The sequence below is a fragment of the Mesoplodon bidens genome, assembly GCF_964165515.1.
Source record: "Mesoplodon bidens genome assembly, chromosome: 14".
Lineage (NCBI taxonomy): Eukaryota > Metazoa > Chordata > Mammalia > Artiodactyla > Ziphiidae > Mesoplodon > Mesoplodon bidens.
The window spans coordinates 15,709,976-15,732,331 of record NC_138170.1 but is presented as its reverse complement, the minus strand read 5'-3'; the positions used below and the strand labels follow the sequence as shown (position 1 = coordinate 15,732,331).

The window sequence follows — 22,356 nt, the reverse complement described above, 5'->3', positions numbered from 1 at the left end:
CATGGAAGGCACTATCATTATCCTCATTTCTTACAGGACTCCTGGCCACTGCTCCTCAGCCCCATATACCAGACCGGAGATGCTAGACCTAAATTCTGTTAATTTGATAGATAGGGTTTTAGCTAGAAATTACTCCTACATTGACTTACAGCTGAGATATTTGGGAAGGGAGAGAAACTAACGTTGATTTAGTGCCAACAGTGTGGGTGCCAGGGACTGTGGGCAGCATTTTCATCTTTCATACGCTACCTGACATTATTTCATAGAGTCATTTGCTCATTGCCTATCTCACCATAAAACAGAAGCTTCACTGAAGGCAGGTATGTTTTCTATCTTCCTCCCCACGGTATCCCAGACTGATAGCAGTAGCTGGCATATAAAAGGTGCTCAGTAAATAACCGTGGAATGCCAAAACAAAAACAACCCCCCCAAAAAAAAAAACCCAGTGTTTAGGGACTTCCCTGGTGGTCCAGTGGTTAAGACTCCGTGCTTCCAGTGCAGGGGGCACAGGTTCGATCCCTGGTGGAGGAACTAAGATTCCACATGCCAGGTGGCAAAAAATATATGTGTGTATGTGTGTGTGTGTGTGTGTGTGTGTGTGTGTGTGTAATCTCCATGTAATGCATTCACGAGAACATCACCTCATTCACTCATAGCAACCCTTGAGGAGGGAGCATTAGCTCTAAGTCACGGATGAGGAAATTCACATCGGGGGCACTTGCCCAGGGTCATTCAGATGGGCAGTGCTGGGGATGAGCTCTAACCCAGGTCTCTGGCTCTAAAGCTGTTTATTTCCATCAGTCCTGACAACTCAAGAGAGCATGAACATGAGAAAGTCTCTTATGTGCATTGCTGTGAGCCCCCTACCAGCACACAGCCCCAGGTAGTGTTTGCTAAACTGGCACGAGGTTCTAGTGCCCAGCGTGGTGGTGGAGAGTTGGGCAGAAGGTGGGGCTGCACCTTGATTGCAGAAGGAGCTCCATCCCTGCAACGGAAGAGAGCCACGCCTGTCCTCCTGCCCCAACCCTGCAGCCCCCAAGAATCCTTTTTGCTGGTGGGTGTCCTCACAGCTTAAAAGAAGACTCAGTTTGTTGAAGTAAGCCTTTCACCACCAGAGCCTGAGTCACCCTGACTCTTCCCAGCCACTTACTATAGTAGCTCAGCTCGCAGGGCTGTGCAATGCGGGGGCCATGTCTGTAGGACACCGAGGAAGCCTTTCTCAGCCCAAGAGTCCTTAGTCTGTTCCCCTCAGAGGTCCTGTCGGTCCCTAAGATGGGGCCAAGCAGCACACCTGAGACACTCTCCCCCAGTGCCCTCGTCCCAAGTCTAAACAGGTGTGCGGCCAGATGTTCCTTTCACCACAAAGGTCAACTTGGGGTGCCAAGAAAGGCAGGGATGGTTCTCCCAACAGCCTGAAGGAGGTTTGTTTGTGCAGAGGGGGTCACCCTGTGCCTTCCCCTGCCCTCATCCCTCACATACCCTACGTGGGGCTTTATTATCCATCCATTTTTGTTTAGAACGGTGCAGATACCTTCCTCACGTCCATTCTTGCGAGGGTGAGTCCCTAACTTCAAAGAAGTCCCCAAATAACCACAGCCAAAGATGTGCTGGGCTGCTCCTGACAGAGGCCCTGCAGTGTCCATCTGCACCTACAGATGCCCACCAAAGGACACCTAGCAATCCCAGGTTCATGAAGAACCCTTTGAACTTGATTAATTAAAAGACTTATCTTCTATATAATTCTGCCCTGGACATTTAATAAACAAGCAGCACGCTGATGTTCATGGAATTGAATCCTGAACAGCATCTCTGTGTGTTCTTCCAAGTAGAAAATTCTGCGGAGTACCAGGAATAATGACATTGGTCTTACATATTCAGGTCCTACAGTCAGTGAAAATTCAAAAACAAATCGAGATTGAGTGGTACATCTTAATGTCCTCTATATAGAACATGAATATCAAATATCCATTTGTTTTTCTGAGAGAGTCTGAGGAATAATGCAAAATAAGTAGATTGCTTGTGGGGAAAAGGCAGATACAAATATGAAATGCCTGAATAAGAGTTTATAAATCACTTTTTCAGTAACTTGCATATTTCTGATTCCAGCTCATTCATTTCCCTAGTGCCATATCGTTAAGTGGACCACAGACCCTCTGGGAATTAGGGAGCAAGCTACTGATCTTCTCCCCAGAGAAATGTATGAGTGCATTTTTTATATAATTTTGGGAGATTCCAGACCCTCATTAGTCTATGATGGACTGTAGACCAAGAATCCTTCTCAAAACACTGCTGATACAGTGGTACTTGGTAAATCTTCTTCAAGGGCTATCTGGCAGTATCTACCAAAACATATACCTTTTAACTGAGTTCACTTCTCAGAATTTATGCTACAGATACACATGTGCAAAATGATATATGTGATATATACTTTTGCAACCTTGTATATAACAGGAAGATTGAAATAACCTAAACATTCATCACTGGGGGACATGACTAAGTAGCTGTGTGATGGAATAGTAGGCAGCTATAGAAAAAACAAGGAAGCTCCTTATGAAATGATATTAAGCAATCTCCGAGGTATATTGTTTTATTAATACAGTTGCAGAATTGTGCATGTAATATGCTACCATTTATGTATTTTAAAAGGAAATATACATAAACAAATATCTGTCTGCATAGCAAACTATCTCTCAAAGAAGATGCAAGAAACTGGTAATATCACCTGCCTCATAGCTGGTGAAAGGAGGTGGGAGGGAGGATTTTCTCTACATTCTATCCTTTCGTACCTTTGTCATTTGTACCATGTGAATGTATTACTATTCAAAAATTAAATCAAGTCAATTTTTAAGGTAGTTTTATTAAATCTATGTCATTTAATATGATGCACCCATTGAGAACGATGTTTCTGAAGAATTTCTCATGACTTGGAAAAATGCATATATTAGATGAGAAAGAGCAGAAAATTGAATTATGAACAATTTACATCTTATTCTTCCTTATGATTATATGCTTACTTATATTTTCTAAATTACAATAAAATCAGTCAGGATTTATTAACAAGAAAAAGATCCTCTGTCCAGATGACTTGCAAGTCAGAACCTGCAGCCTACTTCTTCCCCCAAATGCCAGCCCCATCCTTCGAGGGGCTTTTGGACAGCCGTGAACTCCAGGTGCTCAAACTCAGCTTCCTCCACCAGAAACCCCCAGGTCTCTCCTTCTTTAGATTTCAGTCAGTTAATAACAATTACTAGAAACCAGAAATCAGTCACCTTAACCCCTTTCTCCCTTGTTCCTCACCCAGCCCCACACCTCCTGCCCCCAAACTGGCCACCAAGTCCTTTGATGCTACTTCTATGATCTCATCTCTGAAGGGTCCCCTCCTCCGCATTTCTGCTGCTCCTCCCTGAGGTGGGACCTCAGCAGCCCAAGATCTAGTCTTTCCCTGGCTCTCCCATCCACCTGTGCATTAGAGGCATATCTCTAACGCACAGGTGGATGGGACCATCTGCTCCTCTGAGAGTCCCTACTGAGGTAAAGCCCATCCTTTCTGTGTGACATTCAAGGACCTTCACAATCTCCCCCAACCAAACCTCCGAGACTCGGCCCTGACACTGTTCCGTTCATTGCTCTCGGGTTGTTCCCCAGAGCAGCCCACATATTTTCACACCTCTGTTCCTTCTGCCCAGGATACCAGTAATCTCCCCTGTTTAGGAAATTTCTTCTCCTTCCAGACACAGCTGAAGTGCACCCTCCTCGGTGGAACCTTGTCTGGCCTCCTCTCCACCGTGTACAGCAGAATTCATCACTGTGCTCCCGTACAGCCCGTAGCACAGGCAACTCCGCCCCCTACATCTCATCAGAATTAACTGGATATGCTTAGCACATCCTCCAATGTGCAAGCTCCCCTAGGGCAGGATATTATTCACCTCTGTGGCCTCAAACGGGCAGCCGCCACACAAGGAACATAAACAAGGCACGATAAATTGCCTCCCAATAGAAAGTGTAGTGAAGTTGATAGGAAAATCATTCCAAATAAAATTTCACTTTATACAACTTCGTGGCCATAAATCTAACACTGTAGTAAGATCCAGTTGCTTTAGTATTTAAGCCCTGGACCATTTGACACCGGATATTTTACAATATTTGTCTAGCAGTCTTCACATGCAGACAGTTCACAATGAAGGAAACAAGTTGATACTAATTTATTTTAGTGGTTAATTTACATTGTACTGGCCTGCACATCCGTATATTTATTTAATGCCCAGAGCATTAGTCTTTCATTCACAAAGCTCAAAAGAAGATGAACAGACGCCGCTAAAACTTTTCAAATATTTTCCAGTCAGGCTAAACAAAACAAAGAACATTTCACCAGAAAGGCATGCTTTTGTTTAAATGATTACTGAGTTAAAATTGGGGATAAAACCAAGGACACTGTGCAGTGACATGTTTTAGATTCAGCGTCCCCAAAGGAAAAAAATCAAAAAGAATCTCCTCACTCTTAGTTTATAATAAAATATAAACTAGTCTTCCATGGAAGGCATACATCTCCTTTCATGGGGTTGGTCTCCAGGTCTATGGGTGTGCATCAAATTAACCAAACAACACTCACTGTCACTTAAATTATCCTCACTGTTGTAGTAGACAAAGGAATTTCTTAGTGTGTGTGTTTTTACCTCAGTTCTGTGTCCCTAAGCCAAGCAAGTATCTCTCAACAGCTTTTTAGTAGCAGTGGAAAAGGTCCCCCAAACCCACTCTCAGCATTCACTTTCAGGGGATTAGTGAGTCCCTCTTTGTTCCCAACTTTGATAAGTACCTGGTCAGGTCTCCCATCTGTCAAAAGGTAGATTACTTGTGTTTCTTTATCAGCAAAAGCAATTTGCAGGGCACTCAAGGTGTTTGTGGAACTTCCAATCTACAGAAAAGAGAGAGAGAGAGACATACCAAGTACATACTTGAATCTCAAAAACGATCTCACAAACAAGTGTTATTTATTCTCTGCTTCCAAAAAGAAAAGTACTTGTGAAATAAAAGATACACTTAAATTAGATTGAGATAATAATTTAAGTCCAGGAATTCCAAGAAGACAAATCCCTGAATATGTCATAAAAGCATCTATGCAGACAGTCCCAGGATAGCTAGAAGCCAGGACGATGGATCTCCTGGCCTGACGACAGAGCTCTTAATTCAATCTTACCTTTGTGTGTTTCTGTGGCAGACACTAACTCAGTTACTGTTCATTCAGCTGTCAGCACGGCTTAAACATGCAGCCTGGATTCCCCCCGGGCGGGGACCATGTTAGTTTCCAACCAGGATTGATTCACGACACCCAGTATTCAGCAAACATGAGTGTGGTGTCATGAGCAATCCAGAGGTACAGGAAACTGTAAAGTTGTAAAACTCCTGCAGTTTCTGCCCAGGGAGGTACAGAACTGGCAAAGGTGTCACTCCAAAACTCAGAATGAAAAAAAGCCAGACAAACAGCAAGTACATGACTTTTGTTACGCCCATGAGAGGGCTCAGGTCACAGGGCAACCAAGTGGCCCCAAATCTGGGGAGGGATGGGCCCCTGGAGAGTCAGGCAAGAGGCCAGCCTTGGCTTTCTGGGACAGGATGCAGCCAGACACTAAAAGAAGAGTTGGGCTGGGGTGACTGGTGAATCAGTGGAGGCTGCCAGGTGTACGTTGGTGAGGGGCCACAGATATGGGGGCATCCGCGCTCTCTTGAAGGCTGTTTTGTCACAAACCCCACAGGGTGCTCACAGAATAGACTAGGAGAGTCTAGAGAAAGTCTTTTTCACAGTGCAGAACTGGGGGAGAGAAACACAGGAATCTCCATAGAGACCCTCTCCTCACTCTCCCCAGCAGAACAAAAGCCTTAATCTGTGTGTGTATATGGGGTGGGGGGCAACAATGAACACGCTCACCCTAGGGCACTGGTCAAAACCCAGGAAGGCTGGGGGAAGGAAAGAGGAAACAACAAACTCTCTACACCTGAGGAAGGAGCAGGGCTATGTGCTGGGCTCAGAGACACTGAGAAGGCCACACCCCTGAGACTCCTGGACACCATGCCTGATTAAGACTGAGGCTTATTCAGAGAACACCCACCCCATCACTCCCCTAGAAACAGCAACTAACAAATAACTTTCAAGAGAAATGCTCTCTTTGAGGCCCAGTGTGAAGGGAAAAATCAAAAGCCGAAGATGAAGCAGACAACCCTCTGGCAGGTCATCCCCTACCCTAACACAAAGTGTCGCTACAAGAATTAGAGGGATATGGTGCAAACAAACAAACCTCAAACCCAGCCCAACTCCTAATTAGAGTAATTTTAACCCACCCCACAAAGAAAGGCATGCTCATTTCCAGGCATTAAAAATATTTATCTCAGTCTCTATATACTGCACATGATGTCCAGCTTTTAACAAAAAATAAGCATATAAATAGAAGAGTAAGCAACATACTACCGAGAGACAAAACTACTCATCAGAAACAAAAACAGATATGACACAGATGCTGAAACCACACGACAGAAAATTTAAAATAACTGTGATTCATACATTTAAAACTTCTAATGGCAAAGGTGAACAACATTCAAGAGCAGGTGGGTAATTTCAGCAGAGATGGAACCTTAAGAAATAATAGAATAAAAATGCTAACAATAAAAAACTCAGTGGGATGGTGAAGAAGTCTTTCAAAGAGTTCAGAGTACAGTTGTTCCTTGGTATCCACAGGGGTTGGTCCAGGACTCTCTCCCTCTGACAGATACCAAAATCTGCAGATGCTCAAGTCCCTTATATAAAATGACATAGTATTTGCATATAACCTATGCACATCCTCACATATACTTTATTTATTTTTAAAATAAATTTATTTATTTATTTATTTTTGGCTGCATTGGGTCTTTGTTGCTGCACGCGGGCTTTCTCTAGTTGTGGTGAGCCGGGGCTACTCTATGTTTTGGTGTGCGGGCTTCTCATTGCAGTGGCTTCTCTTGTTGCAGAGCACAGGCTCTAGGTGCGCAGGCTCAGTAGTTGTGGTGCACGGGCTTAGTTGCTTCGCAGCATGTGGGATCTTTCCAGACCAGGGCTCGAACCCGTGTCCCCTGCATTGGCAGGAGGATTCTTAACCACTGCACCACCAGGGAAGTCCCATCCTCCCATATACTTTAAATCTTCTCTAGATTATGTATAATACCTAATACAGTTCAAATGCTATGTAAATAGTTGCCAGCATGCAGCAAATTCAAGTTTTGTTTTTTGGAATTTTCTGGAATTAAAAAAAAATTTCCATCTGGGGTTGGTTGAATCCATGAATGAGGACCCTGTAGATACAGAGGCATGACTGTAGATTCAAAACAGCCAAGGAAAGAACTAGTGAACGTGAAGACAGAGGAATAGGAATTACCCAAATTAAAATACAAAGAGAAAAAAGAGCAAATCAAAACAGAAAAGAGCATCAGAGAGCTGTGGAACAGTATCAAATGGTCTGATATACATTTAATTGGAAACATAGGAGAAGAGGGAAAACAGGACAGACGAAATATTTGAAAAAAAAAATGGCTGAGAATTTTCCAAAAACAATGACAGACATAACCCCTTGGGCCCAAGAAGGTCAGATAACACCAAGTAGGATAAATACAATAAATCACCTAACGCTTCTGCCAGAGTGGTATACAAAGAAGCCAAGTAGTGAGCTGGGACTTTCATCCCCACCAACCGTACCACGTCCTCCCTGCTCCATGCTGTCCTCTCCCACCCAGCAGTAACGAAGTACTCCTCCCCATCAGGTGTCAACAGAGTTTGAGTGGGGAACCTGAACTTCAACCTGCACCTGGAAATATGAGGCAGGGCCCACCCATCCCCCTGACAGAGCAGTGTGAGACACAGCCAACTAAATAGGAGGCTAGAAGAATATCCAGAGTCTCATAACATGAAACAAAAATGTCTAGGATTCAATTGATAATCAGTCCATCGCACCAAGAAGCAGGAAGCTCTCAACCTGAAATGAAAAAGATAATCGATACCGACAGCAGGAAGACAAATATGTTAGAATTATTCGACAAAAATTTTAGATTAGCCATGAAACAAATACTTCAGCTAGCCATTACCAACAGTCTTGAAACAAATGAAAACTAAAATGCATCAGCAAAGAAAACGAAGGTCTCATCAGAGAAAAAAAAAGACATGAAGGAGAATCAAATGGAACTTTTAGAACTTAAAAATAACAATAACTAAAAATTTTTAAATTCTCTGACCCAAGGACTGGCTAGGCCAGCCGACCACTGCTCTGTGACACCAGCACGCGTCAGGCTCAGAATGTCTGAGTGTCGTTCCTGAACTTACTGGGTTGATTCCTGGGCCAAACCAGTCCAAAGAATAATAGAGGAATCTGGTCTTCTTGAAAATGAATTTTGCACATTCAGCAAGCAAGCAAGCGTTCTTCAAACTTTTGAAGAGAGCACAATCACACTTTACAAAAAAATGAGCTGACATATTTTTAGCCACTTAGATGGCTGATACTATTCATCAGTGATTTTTACACAAAGCAGAACACACTTATGTTTTTACCCAATGAGATTACACATATAATATCTTGTTATCACAAACCCTAAATTAGTGGGCTCTGAATTAAGATATTTCCTACTGTAAAAGAAGACAACATATATCCCAAGGGAACTTCAATGGATAATCCTGGACATTTAACAAATTGGTTATGAATTTAATATTCTATCCCAGCATAAGGTAGCCAGTTAGGACAAAATTTTACAGGCGTTAATATTTCTTATAGATTTCCTCCTCCCATCTTAATTTTATTTATTTATTTATTTATTTGGCCATGCTGTGCAGCTTGTGGGATCTTAGTTCCCTAACCAGGGATCGAACCCGGGCCTTTGGCAGTGAAAGCGCGAATCCTAACCACTGGACTGCCAGGGAATTCCCCCTCCTTCCATTTTTAAAAAAACAAATCCCAAGGGAACTCCAGAACATCCCAATGACAGTGCAAGTTCTGCTTGGTTAATATTCAGGGAGCGTCACTAACGCCCATGTGTGGCTTCCTGTCAAATCCAGGACTCGAAACTCAGGCACTGAACTATTGTAAAGATACTTGCGATCCATATTGGACTTCTAAGAATAACTCTTGGTCTCAGTTTTAGTATATCTTAAATATCTGGAATGCTATGTGGTTCTAGAAAAAGAACTTTTAAAATTAAGTTCAAGACAAGAGAAAATTTGAGGAAGGGCAAATTCTCCCCAGTAGTCTGTGTAAAGGCCAAGAGCAGCAGCTTTAAAGTTCTCCAAGTAAAATGCAGGCCTGAAGAAAGTATTTCACCTTCTTACGATATCCTGATGCCCTATCTCTCTCCTTGCTTTCAGCCCTTACCACTCACACTGTATTGTGTGTTTCCATAAGTTCATTACTTTTGAACAAAGTCCACTGTTAAAAGCAGCTGTAATATATCATTTGAAGCAAGAATGAAGCATCAGAAGAAACAAATATGAATGTTTAAGTAAAAAAAAATTATACTTTGAAATTTGTTTTCATAAAAGTGCTGAGACTTGAGCCAAGAGCAGTGCTGTCAACAGAAGCTTATCTAAATGTTAGATAGTGACAGAAAAGATTGAATTAACATGACCTCTGTAAGCAAAATGAACGTCTATGCGAAGCCATGGCTATCCCTGGCGTTCAAAGCACTTTCTCAAGCATTTCTATCCTGATCTCTATCCTTCTCCCAGACCCAGCCTCCTTCTTACCTTAATGTCTCTAACCCAGGCCTGGGCCCCTTTCAAATTATCCTCATCAATTTCAACAAGTTTTTCCCGCCAAGCAACGGCTTAAGCATCAAAGTGCACAAAATTGAATTTCCTTTTATACTTCAGCTGTTCCTGTAAGAGACAATTATTATTTAGCCATGAAACTACTTATGTGTGAGAAAAGATTAGGACAGGTCAGGGTTTGATACATTTTAATCGTTTGATATCTCTTTTCAGTTCTAGAAGCTAAAAATTACATTCAATAGAGAAAATCTTTTCTAGTTCAAAAGGCATTTAAATAAAATTTACACACAGTTTGGATATTAAAAATTTACAAATGTATATATGTATAAACATATATATATGTCACATATATGTATAGGTTTATATATATAATGTGATATTATATCTTGTGTTTAATACTGACATTAATGGTATACTGAATATGCACACTAAATGCTTAAAAGAATCCAAAACGGTGTTATCGCTTTGGTCAACATCTTTTTGGTAAAGCTATTTTATTCACTTGCCTTCCATCAATCAGCTCATGTTTCTCCAGCAGAAGTTCATCAAATTAAAAATTCTATTTTGTATTTGTCAAACACTCCCTGCAATTGTTTTCTATGGTTCCTACTCACATCAGTACTACCAAGTCATGACAGTACTCTGATACCCATTTATATGTGTGGGAACTAGGAGGTAGGGAGTGTTAGCAGCCTGCTTTGGGTAGCACAACTCAGAGGCAGCACAGGTGGTATAAGGACCAGAAGCTCCTGACCAACAGCCCACGCTCCTCCCACACATTAGTTCTGGGGCCAGTGCATGCAGCATCCCTAACACGCACTGGTAATTAAAATAAGCATGCCGAGCTGAAGAGTATCTGGAAAACAATGGAGGCGTGTGCACACCATAGATTCCAGGATAGAGAAAACTTGGGGCAATGGACGTAGAAATTTCCTTAGCAACCCATATATATTATAGGAAGGACCCACAGAAGGAAGGGTCTGCTTGCAAAGAACCGATGATGCTCTCACTGGCAAAAGGGAGACTTTTTCTGAAGTGGCTTTTCTGTGATTTCTGAGTGCAAACCTGGCCTGTGCATCTCTGATAACCACTACAGGTGTTGACTGGCGGAGATGCACTCATGATACTCAGGCCCCCAGGTGCCTGATCCCGACAGCTCCATCTCACCTGTATGAGCTGGATGATCTTGTTCATCACCAGGTCCAGTTTCCCCTTCACTGAGTGAGATGTGTCAATGAGAATGTAGACACAATCACTAGGCACTTTTCCAAAAAGGACTTGACTCCCATCCTGTAGCCATTTAATCCTAGGCAGGAAATAGTTGAAAGGGAATGGTTAGAGCCTGTGGCACTCAGAGCATCGTCCTAAGAACTTAACGATACATCTACAGAGGAGAATCAATAGGACAGAAAAATAATTCCAATACTGGGCTCCAAAGCCAAAAGTAAATTACTTCCAGTCATCTGATATTTTTGAGGCCTTTAGCTATGACTTCACACCATTTATTCTTCTAACCCTGCTGACTGCAGTCAAGCTAGTAATGCCAGCACATTCCTGAGGCTTCAGTGAAGCTTATGGATAGAATCAAGCAATCCCAGATCTCAGTAATAACCAAGCGCTAGGTGGTCATGTAAGCAGGACTGCTTCTGTGGTCCAGGCTCAGGATCCCATCACAGGATGTAGATTAAATTCATGGTTGCAGGCAAACCCTGGGGGAGAAGGTGGGGCAGACAAAAAAAAAACAACTTAAAACTGAGTTCTGAGTTAGGCAAGGCCCAATCAACTAGACTTTACAGGGCAAAACACTGAAGAGGAGATCACTGCATAGGAGAGAAAGAGCGTCAGAGAGGGATGGAAAGAGAGATTGAAAGGGAGAGAGAATGTGCCCCAGATATCTGCAGAAGGATGCCCTGGAGATTCTGGCTAAGTTATGATCAGGGCATGTGTGTGAAGAAACTACTGAAGCCAGGGAATAAATCACCAAAAAAGTAATAGATGGACCAACCCCTCAGAGCTCACACAAGTCTAGAAATAGTTCATCTTCCAATCAGCCAGAGTGGAAAAGCCTCCATAATGCATGTGGCCTCAAGTAGAGTCCTCACAAGGGTATTGCCTTAATAATAGGACCAAATTAGTCCTGAACTAAAGGCTCCCCTGCACCTACGCTGACATAACTTAAAAGCAAGCCCCAGAGTAACTTACTGCATTCCAAGTAACAACTGCATCACAGAACACACATAAAAAAATGCATCAAAATCCAGTACCCAACAATGTAGAATTCAAAATATCTGGCATCCAGTAGAAAATTACCAGGCACACAGAGAAGCAGGAAAATATGACCCATAACCAGAGGAAAGACACATCAAAAGAAACATACCTCAAAATGACACAGATGATAGAATTTGCAAAAAAGGATGTTATGCAGCTATTGCAAACATAATCCATATGTTCAAGAAGGTAAAGTAGGAACAGAATGAGGAGAGGAATGGAAGATCCAAAAAAAATCCTCTGAGGAAACGTCTAGAGATATACAATGACTGAAATGAAAAATACACTGCATGCTATTAACAGTGAAGTAGACACTATCAGAGGAAAAGATCAGGGAATTTTAAGAAAGACATAGTAATAGTAAACAATTCAAAATAAAACACTGAGAGAAAAAGGTTTAAAAAATATAACAGAATAAGCAACCCATGGAACAATATCAAGGAGTCTAACACATGTGTAATTAGACACTAAGGAGGGGGAAAGGGGCACAGAAAAATATTTAAAGAAATACAATCAAATGTTTCCAGTTTTGATGAAAACAATACACCCACAGATCCAAGAAGCTCAAAGAACCCAAATAGAAAGAAAAAAAAAAAAAAACACAACACCACGACACATCATAATATAATGGCTGGAATTTAGTGATAAAGAAAAAAATCTTAAAAGGAACCAGAGACAACATAGGAATAATAGGTGACTTCTCATCATGCAAGCCATAAAGAATGGGGAACGATTTTTAAAGTATTAAAAGATAAAACTGTAAACCTAGAATTCTATATTTAGCAAAAATACCTTCCAAAAATAAAAGTAAATTCAAGAGTTTTTCAGACTAAAACAGCTGAGAGAATGCATCACCAACAGACCTGTGCTAGGATCTATACAAAAAGAGTACAGAGCAACAGAAATCACAAATATGTGAATAAATACAAAATACATTTATTCTCATTTTATATCTGTTTATAAGACAATTGATTGTTTATAATGTATTTTGGGTTTATAGCATATGTGGAAGTAAAGTGTAGGACAGCAATAGACAAGTCAGAAAGGGAATGGAAGCTGAAGACTTTCATGATGTACGTGAAGCAATATATTATTATTTGAAGCTAGACTGTGATAAGTTAAAGATGTGTATTGTAAATGCTAAAGTAGTCACACCACAACAAAACAAGACAAAGAGGAAGAGTTAACAAGCCAATAGTGGGGATAAAATGGAATCGTAAAAAATACTCAAACAAAAGTAGGCAGAATAAGAGTAAAAAGGGAACAAAGAACAAATAGGTGGAACAAATAGAAAACAAACAGCAAGATCTTAGGTTTAAATCCAAGTAAATCAATAATCACATTAAATATAAATGATCTTAACACTCCAATGAAACGCAGAGATTGTCAGATTGGATTAAAAATAATATCCTTACATATTCTGTTGACAAGAAGCCTATTTTAATATAAGATACATATAGGTAAAGGTAAAAGGACAGAAAAAAGAAAAATCCTGCAGAAAATAACAAAAGAAAGCCAGAGTAGCTATACTGATACTAGACAAAGCAGATTCCATAACAAAGAATATTACCAAAGATAAAAAGGGACATTTCATAATAATAAGGGAGTTGATTCATCAAGAGGACCTAACAACACTAAATGTACATGTATTGGCTAATCGAGCTTCAAATTACATGAAGAAAAAATTTTAGAACTGAAAGAAAAATTGGACAAATACACAACTATAGTTGGAGATTCTAACACCCTTCTCTCAATAATTTATAGAACAATTAAGCAGAAAATCAGTAATAATATGGAAGATTTGAATAATACTATCAACCAACTTGAGCTGAGATATTTAAAGTATACTCCACCCAACAAAAGTGGTTTTTTCTTCACGTTCTGGGCCACAAAACAGATCTCAACAGATTTATAAGAACTGAAATCATACAGTATTTCTCTGTCCACAGTGAAATTAAAAGCTATCAGGAAAAATCCACAAATACTTGGGAAGTAACCCTTTGGTCAAAGAAGAAATCAAAGGGGAAATTAGAAAATGTTTTGAAAAACATAGGCAGAACACTCTATGACATAAATCACAGCAAGATCCTTTTGGACCCACCTCCTAGAGAAATGGAAATAAAAACAAAGATAAACAAATGGGACCTAATGAAACTTCAAAGCTTTTGCACAGCAAAGGAAACCATAAACAAGACCAAAAGACAACCCTCAGAATGGGAGGAAATATTTGCAAATGAAGCAACTGACAAAGGATTAATCTCCAAAATTTATAAACAGCTCATGCAGCTCAGTAGCAAAAAAACAAACAACCCAATCCAAAAATGGGCAGAAGACTTAAATAGGCATTTCTCCAAAGAAGATATACAGATTGCCAACAAACACATGAAAGAATGCTCAACATCATTAATCATTAGAGAAATGCAAATCAAAACTACAATGAGATATCATCTCACACCAGTCATAATGGCCATCATCAAGAAATCTAGAAACAATAAATGCTGGAGAGGGTGTGGAGAAAAGGGAACACTCTTGCACTGCTGGTGGGAATGTGAATTGGTACAGCCACTATGGAGAACAGTATGGAGGTTCCTTAAAAAACTAAAAATAGAACTACCATATGATCCAGCAATCCCACTACTAGGCATATACCCTGAGAAAACCATAATTCAAAAAGAGACATGTACCAAAATGTTCACTGCAGCTCTATTCACAATAGCCCGGAGCTGGAAACAACCTAAGTGTCCATCATCGGATGAATGGATAAAGAAGATGTGGCACATATATACAATGGAATATTACTCAGCCATAAAAAGAAACGAAACTGAGCTATTTGTAATGAGGTGGATAGACCTAGAGTCTGTCATACAGAGTGAAGTAAGTCAGAAAGAGAAAGACAAATACTGTATGCTAACACATATACATGGAATTAAAAACAAAATGTCATGAAGAACCTAGGGGTAAAACGGGAATAAAGACACAGACCTACTTGAGAATGGACTTGAGGATATGGGGAGGGGGAAGGGTAAGCTGTGACAAAGCGAAAGAGAGGCATGGACATATATACACTACCAAACGTAAGGTAGATAGATAGTGGGAAGCAGCCGCAGAGCACAGGGAGATCAGCTCAGTGCTTTGTGACCGCCTGGAGGGGTGGGATGGGGAGGGTGGGAGGGAGGGAGATGCATGAGGGAAGGGATGTGGGAACAGATGTATATGTATGACTGATTCACTTTGTTATAAAGCAGAAACTAATAAAAAAAATTAAATTAAATTAAATTAAAAAAAAGAAAATGTTTTGAGATGAATGAAATGAAATACAACATATCAAAATTTGTGAGAGACAGCTAAAGCACTACTCAGAGGGAAATTTATAAAATTAAATGTTTATATTAGAAAGGCAGGTCAAGATCAGTGATCTAAGTATCTATCTTAAAAAACTTAAACCCAAAGTAAAGAGAAAGAAGGAAATAATAAAGATAAGAGTAGAAATCAATGGCATAGAAAGGAGAAAACCCTACAGAGAAACAAAACAAAACAAAACAACAGTGAAACCAAAAGCCAGTTATTTGAAAAGATTGATAGGACAGATAACCTCCAGTCAGACTTAGAAAATAAAGATGACATAAATGACCAATATCAGCTCTATGTATATTTGAAGAAATTGAATGCAGTTAAAAAACAAACAAACAAAAAAAACGTTCCCACAAGGAAAAACTCCAGGCCCAGATGGCTTCAATGGTGAATTCAATGAACATTTACGGGGGAGATGATACTAATTCTCCATGAAGTCTTCCAGAAAATACAAGAGGAGAGAAATCTTCCCAGCAACCCTTGATACCTGGTGGGAGGAGAGGGACAAACAGACCCAGGAGCTGCCAGGTGGGGTATCTTCTAAGCAGCTTCCTTTTCCCCAGACTTGAAATCCAAACTACTCTCCTTAGGGAGTCAATCCCAAAACCACAAGCACAGAAGACTCCAGAAGCAAGGATTACTTTTTCTGAGTAACCCATCACCAGCTGGGTTTTGAGAAACTGGGGCTCTGCAGAGTATATATGGGGGGAGACAGGTGTCTGCAGCTTGTGGTTTATAACAGAAAACATGGAAGGAGGGAAAAAGCTCTGATTGCAAGTGACTACTACAGGCTGGGTACTAGCCTAAACTCATTACACTTAGTATCTAATCTAATCCACAGAACACATTTTGTAAATGGCATTATCATTCCTGCTTTATAAATGAGAAAGCTGATGTACAAAGACACTGACTAACCTGCCCAGGGTCACAGAAAATAGCAGACGGGGATTAGAATCCAGCTCTATGTGACCTTAGGGCCCATGCACTTAAATGGATGTGGTCTTCATATTCTAGAGCATCATCTAGAGCACCTCCCTTGGCATCAGCGAGATGAAAGCATTGAGCTAGGTCACCCCATGGAGCTGATGTTGAGGTCACAGCCTAGTACACTAGACTCTTACGAGCATTACCATATTTTGAGAACCAGCAGGGTTGAGAGGGATCACATGAAGTTATTTTTAGCAGATTTCTCATATGTATATGTATATATTATTCCATTGCATGTAAATGTTTCACAACATTGTAACAGTTGCCTTGAAAGGTAATATTCAAGAGTACAGAGGACAGGTGTCATACAGCCTGCTATGCACCTGAGGCCCACAAAAAATGCAAGACATAAGCAGAAGTGTTCCTTTGCCTCCTACAGTGATGCACAATCAACATGATAACTACATCTTTGTTTGCTGTTTTTCAGAGTCTGCACTGGCATCAAGGCGGCTCAGAATCTGCATCCAAACATACCCTTTGGTTATTAACAATGAGGCCAACAGCAAACCATCAGATGGTAATCTTGACGTAACAATGCTTATTGGCCATTTTTCTTGGTTGGGCTTTACCAAGAGCTCAAGCAGACTTGAATTTCAAGAGAGACTGGATCATGCAATGTACCCTCATGCAATACACCAACCTCCTCTGGATCCGGGCCAGGACTGCATGAATTCTCTCACTGTACCATGTGTACTTCTCCTTGGTAATGCAGACGTGGACCAAGCTCCCATCCTTCCAGGGAGCATGGACAAATCTGCTGCAGTATTTCACATACACTGTCTTCTTGTTGGTCTCCTAAGGAAAAGACATAGGACAGAAGCCACTCAGAAACCATTCAAAGAAGAAAAGTCCCCAGATGGTACCTCCACCTCTGCCTTATTTATACAGCTCCTAGCACTCACTCCCACCATAAAATCATTCAACAGTTGGTTCAACCAAACATATTACCGGGGCCTACTCCATATGGAGCCCTGTGCTGGATGTCGTGAATGACGGTCAGAAAGACACGGACAATCCCATTTGTGCCCAAAGAAGCTAATGTTTCCAGCAGGGAGATGCTAAACACACACACAGGCACACACCTACATATACAAACACATAGAAAGTAGCAATGTAGAACACTAGCACCCAGTACCTGGTCCTGGGTTGAGACAGTAATGATTGGGCAAGTTCTGTCAAAGAAGAAAGAGTTCACAATGGACTAGAGGGTCAGGGAGATCTAGAGGAGGTGGGACTTAAGACACCCCAAGCATCTTTCCACTGTTACTCCCAGACCCAATCGAAGAAAAGTAGTAAAGAACCCCACACCACATCTAGTGTCCTTCCTGGACACACGGAACTGGCCCAAGGACAAAGTCTTCCCACAAAGAGAGCTTTCTGAAGGACTGTCTCTATCACTCATCCAACCAGTTTATAAATGCATCAAGCACCACTCCGCCAGGCCCTGTTCTAGGCACCAGGAACACAATCCATAAAAGAAGACCAAAATCCCTGCCTTCCTGGAGCTCACATGACAGGAAAAGAGCCAGATGATAAACCAATACTCATCTAGCAGGTCAGAGGATGACAAATGCTGTGGAGACAAATAAGGCCAGGAAGAAGAGAGAATGCTGAGGGACAGGGGAGGGGAAGGGGCAAGTTAAAACCTAGAAGGGAAAGCCTCAAAGAGAAGATGAAATATGAGTGAAACCTGAGGGGACAAAGCGTGTGGCCCTTTGGAGGTCTGAGGGGAGTCTGAGGACACATCAACGACAAAAGCCCTTAGGTAAGTGTTTGCCTAGCATGTCTGTAGACTTTTAGGAAGGGCAGTATAGCCGAAACATAGTGAGGGAAAGAGCAAGATGAAGCCAGAGAAATAGGAGGAGAAGAACCAGGAAGCAGATGCTGTAAAGCTTGCTCACTGATGGAAATGATTCTGGCTTGTCCTCTGAATGAAAAAAGGAACCATCCAAGGGCCTTAACATAAGAAGCGACACAATGTTTTTAAATTGAGATACAACTGACATTTAACATTTTATTAGTTTTAGGGGTACAACATAATGATTTGATATATGGATATACGGGGAAATGATCACCATGATAAGTTTAGTTAACATTCATCACCCCACAGTTACAATTTTTTTCTTGTGATGAGAACTTTCCAGATCTATTCTCTTAGAAAAATGACACAATTTATACTTGTCTTACTCACAGTTTAAAAGTTTCATTTCTAAACAGTTTTCGGGGTTTTTTTAAATAAATTTATTTATTTATTTATTTATGGCTGCGTTGGGTCTTCATTGCTGTGCGCAGGCTTTAATTTCAGTGAATGGTGCATGGGCTTCTCATTGCGGTGGTTTGTCGCGGAGCCTGGGCTCTAGGCGCACGGGCTTCAATATTTGTGGCACGCGCCCTCAGTAGTTGTGGCTCGCGGGCTCTAGAACGCAGGCTAGGTAGTTGTGGCGCACGGGCTTAGTTGCTCTGCAGCATGTGGGATCCTCCCGGACCAGGGCTCAAACCTGTGTCCCTTGTATTGGCAGGTAGATTCTTAACCACTGTGCCACCAGGGAAGCCCCCTTTTTTCATTTTAAAGGATAACTGTGGATACTCTGCTGAGAATAGACTGTAGATAGTCAAGGGCAGAGTCAGGAGATCAGTGAGGCGGCATGGACCAGGGGTAGGAATGGTGAGAAGTGGCCAGATTCTGATTTACAGATATATTATGAAGGTAGAACTGACAGGATTTAATGAGAGGTCAGATGTGGGTATGAGATAAAAGAGGGGAGTCAGGAATGACTCCCAGGTTCTTGGCCCAAAAAACTAAAAAAGTGGAGTGGCAATAAATTGATGGGAGGAAGATTATGGGAGAGCAGCCTTGAACGGAAAGATGGGGATTCAGTGTCTGATGTGTTAGGTTCCAGATGCCTATTAGACATCTCAGTAACATGGCAAGTAGTCCAGCAAAGGCCATGGAAGGATGCAGGGCTGGAGATTTAAAGTTGGAAATCACCAGCACGTACCCAGTATTAAAAGCCACGGGGCTGGGGGCTTCCACGGTGGCACAGTGGTTGAGAGTCCGCCTGCCGATGCAGGGGACGCGGGTTCGTACCCCAGTCTGGGAGGATCCCACGTGCCGCGGAGCGGCTGGGCCCGTGGGCCATGGCCGCTGAGCCTGCGCGTCCGGAACCTGTGCTCCGCAACGGGAGAGGCCACAACAGTGAGAAGCCTGAGTACCGCAAAAAAAAAAAAAAAAAAAAAAAAAAAAGCCATGGGGCTGGAGGAGGTCATCCAGAGAATGAGAGCAGATAGAGAAGAGGTCCAGGGACTGCGCCTTGAGGCCCTTCGGCAGATAGAGAGTGGGAAAATGAGAAAGAAATAACAAGGAAGACTAAGATTAGCCAGGATGAATTGGGAGATGGGGATTGACATTTATACACAATTGATACTATGTATAAAATACATAACTAATGAGAACCGGCTGTATAGCACAGGAAACTCTACTCAGTGCTCTGGGTGACCTAAACGAGAAGGAAATCCAAAAAAGAGGGGATATATGTACACATATAGCTGATTCACTTTGCTGTACAGTAGAAACTAACACAACATTGTAAAGCAACTATACTCCAATAAAATTTTTTTAAAAAAATAAAGTGTTTCATAAAATTCTCTGATTTAAAAAAAAAAAAAAGATTAGCCAGTGAGCTAGGCAGAAAAACAAGACAGTGTATTTTCTGCAAGCAAAAGAATTTCATGGAAGTAACCAACAATAGCAACTGGTGATAACAGGTCAAGTGAGAAAGAGACTGAGAATTAACCTCTGAATTTAGCAATTCAGGGATCCTCAGAAAGAGTGAGACCTTTGCCTGATTGGAGTGTATACAAGAGAGCATGGGAGAACTATGGAATTAGAGAAAAAGAATTTACAAAACTATTGAGGCATTGGGTTCCAAAAATGAACAGAGGAATAAGGCCAAAGAGACAGAACCAGAGACAAAGATGGGGGTCAAAGAAGTGTATTTTTAAGATGGGAGAAGTACCGCCATGTTTTTATGCTGACAGGAAAGATCTAGAAATGAGGACAATATTAATGACACAGACTAGAAAGGGGGAGAATGGATGAAAGAGGGGATAGGGGTCAGTGCACACGTGGAAGGGTTGGTTGGTGAGGACAAGTCAGCCATCCTAGAAGAAACAGGTGCAGATGCCCGGGGATTTGTAACGTGCAGGCAAATGTTCATGGATGTTCACTTCAGTGTTCAGTGAACTGCGAAGCAAGGTCTCCTGCTAAGAGCGGGTGGGGAGGAGGAGGTGTTGGAGGTGTGAGGAGAGAGGAGGCAGGCATCTTAGAGAATAGGAGTCAGAGTGGATTGTAAACCCGAGCAGGATGCTGGGCAGCGGCACAAAAGCTCTGCCTGAAATCAGACGTCAGGCATTTAAAGTGAAACCAGGTGGCTGTGAGTTTTTCTCCAGTTTCCTTCATCAGAGTCAATTGCACGGGTATAAGGCAGAAAGCTGGGTTTAACAAAGGTTGGGGTTTTGCCACATGAGTGCAAGAATGTAAGGCAGGGGGAGTAGCTGAGGATGATGAGAGGGACAAAGGACAGAGGACAGAGAAAAGGTCACAGAAACAACCAGCTGTATATCCCCATGGGGCTGAAAGACTGGAATTAGGGTAGTGGAGGAAATGACCTAAAAAGAGTGGGACCTCTGGAATTGATTATGTGGGTTATGATTACACAGTTATTTGCAATGACGAGGTCAAGGGTATGCCATGGCAGGATGGAAGAGAAGGAATGGAGGAGAAAGTCACTGAACAGGTCAGATAAATGAAAGGTCTGGGTATGGGAAGGGTCATCCACGAGGAACTGACATCACTAAGGATGGAAACAGTTGGAGCCAGTGACAGCAAGCCAGAAGCTATAATCTTCAGGGATGGATGGGGGTGACCTGAGGCTCAGTGGGTGTCAGATACAGAAGGTACCTTGGGTGGTACATTCTGATGACCTGGGAAGAGAGAGGGAGAATGATCAAGAAACAGCAAAGAGGAACAAGGAGGTCACCACCCTCCTCTGTGCCCACAGATCCAGGGAGAATGGGAGAGAAACTAGGGTCCCTGAGCAAGAACCCAGACAAGCAGGTGAAGGGAACATTTCAGAGTATGCGAGGCTACGGAGGGTTTGCTAATGACTTCCAGTTCCAGAGAGCACAGTGGAGGGGTTTTAAGAGTCAGGGGGGGATGGAAGAGGCTCACAGAAAGGATGCCAGAGCCACACAGGGATGAGAATCCGGGGGTCCAGGGGTGACTGATGTAGGCAGGGTTGAAGCACATAATGGGATCAGTCCTGATGTTCTCAAGGCAGCCAGGAAGGCGAACCATGTCTCCAGCGCAGTGCAAAGATGGAAGGAGAAACACATCCTCTCTCTGTCTCACCATGTGCTCCCTACTCTGAATCCCATCATGTGGCATTTCCCAACCGTGCCTCGTGCATTTCCAAATGGAAACACACCAGACCAGAAGTTACAAGAACACAGGTGTCCAGCACCAGTGTCCAAATGGGAAAAGCACAGTGTTGAGAGCCCAAGAGATGTGAATTCAAACCCTGCCTCTACTTACCACGAGATCTCAGCTGAGTCGTCTAAACCCTTGGAGGCCCTGGGACTTCATTTTCTCATGTGTGACACAAGAGCACAAGGATTCACCTTGCATATAAAGTGGGTAGGCATTCCATAAATGCTCCTTTCTGACTCACCATGTTTGTAATAAAGAAAACAAGGAAGGCAACATCTAGTGGGCATCTCCTAAGTGCCAGGCACGGTGCTCATATGTTCAAGTTTCAAATTTAGACTTTACACCACCCATTTTACAGATGTGGAGAGTGAGACTCAAACAGGTTAAATTATTTGCTCAACATCTCATATTTAGGAACTGGTAGAAGCAGTATTTACACCCAAGTCTTCTCATTCAAGTCCGGTGTACTTTCCACCATACCACACTGCCT

The 22,356-nt window shown here is 42.0% G+C and overlaps 1 protein-coding gene across 1 annotated transcript in view; it reads right to left on the bottom strand.

The window, feature by feature from the left end:
* Nucleotides 1-22,356, bottom strand: part of VWA3B (von Willebrand factor A domain containing 3B) — a 217,297-nt gene that overhangs the window by 97,770 nt on the left and 97,171 nt on the right. Inside the window, 5 exon segments of the mRNA XM_081254147.1 lie at nucleotides 4,814-4,912; nucleotides 9,749-9,829; nucleotides 9,833-9,880; nucleotides 10,940-11,078; nucleotides 17,019-17,173. Coding sequence (XP_081110273.1) covers nucleotides 4,814-4,912; nucleotides 9,749-9,829; nucleotides 9,833-9,880; nucleotides 10,940-11,078; nucleotides 17,019-17,173 — 522 coding nt within the window.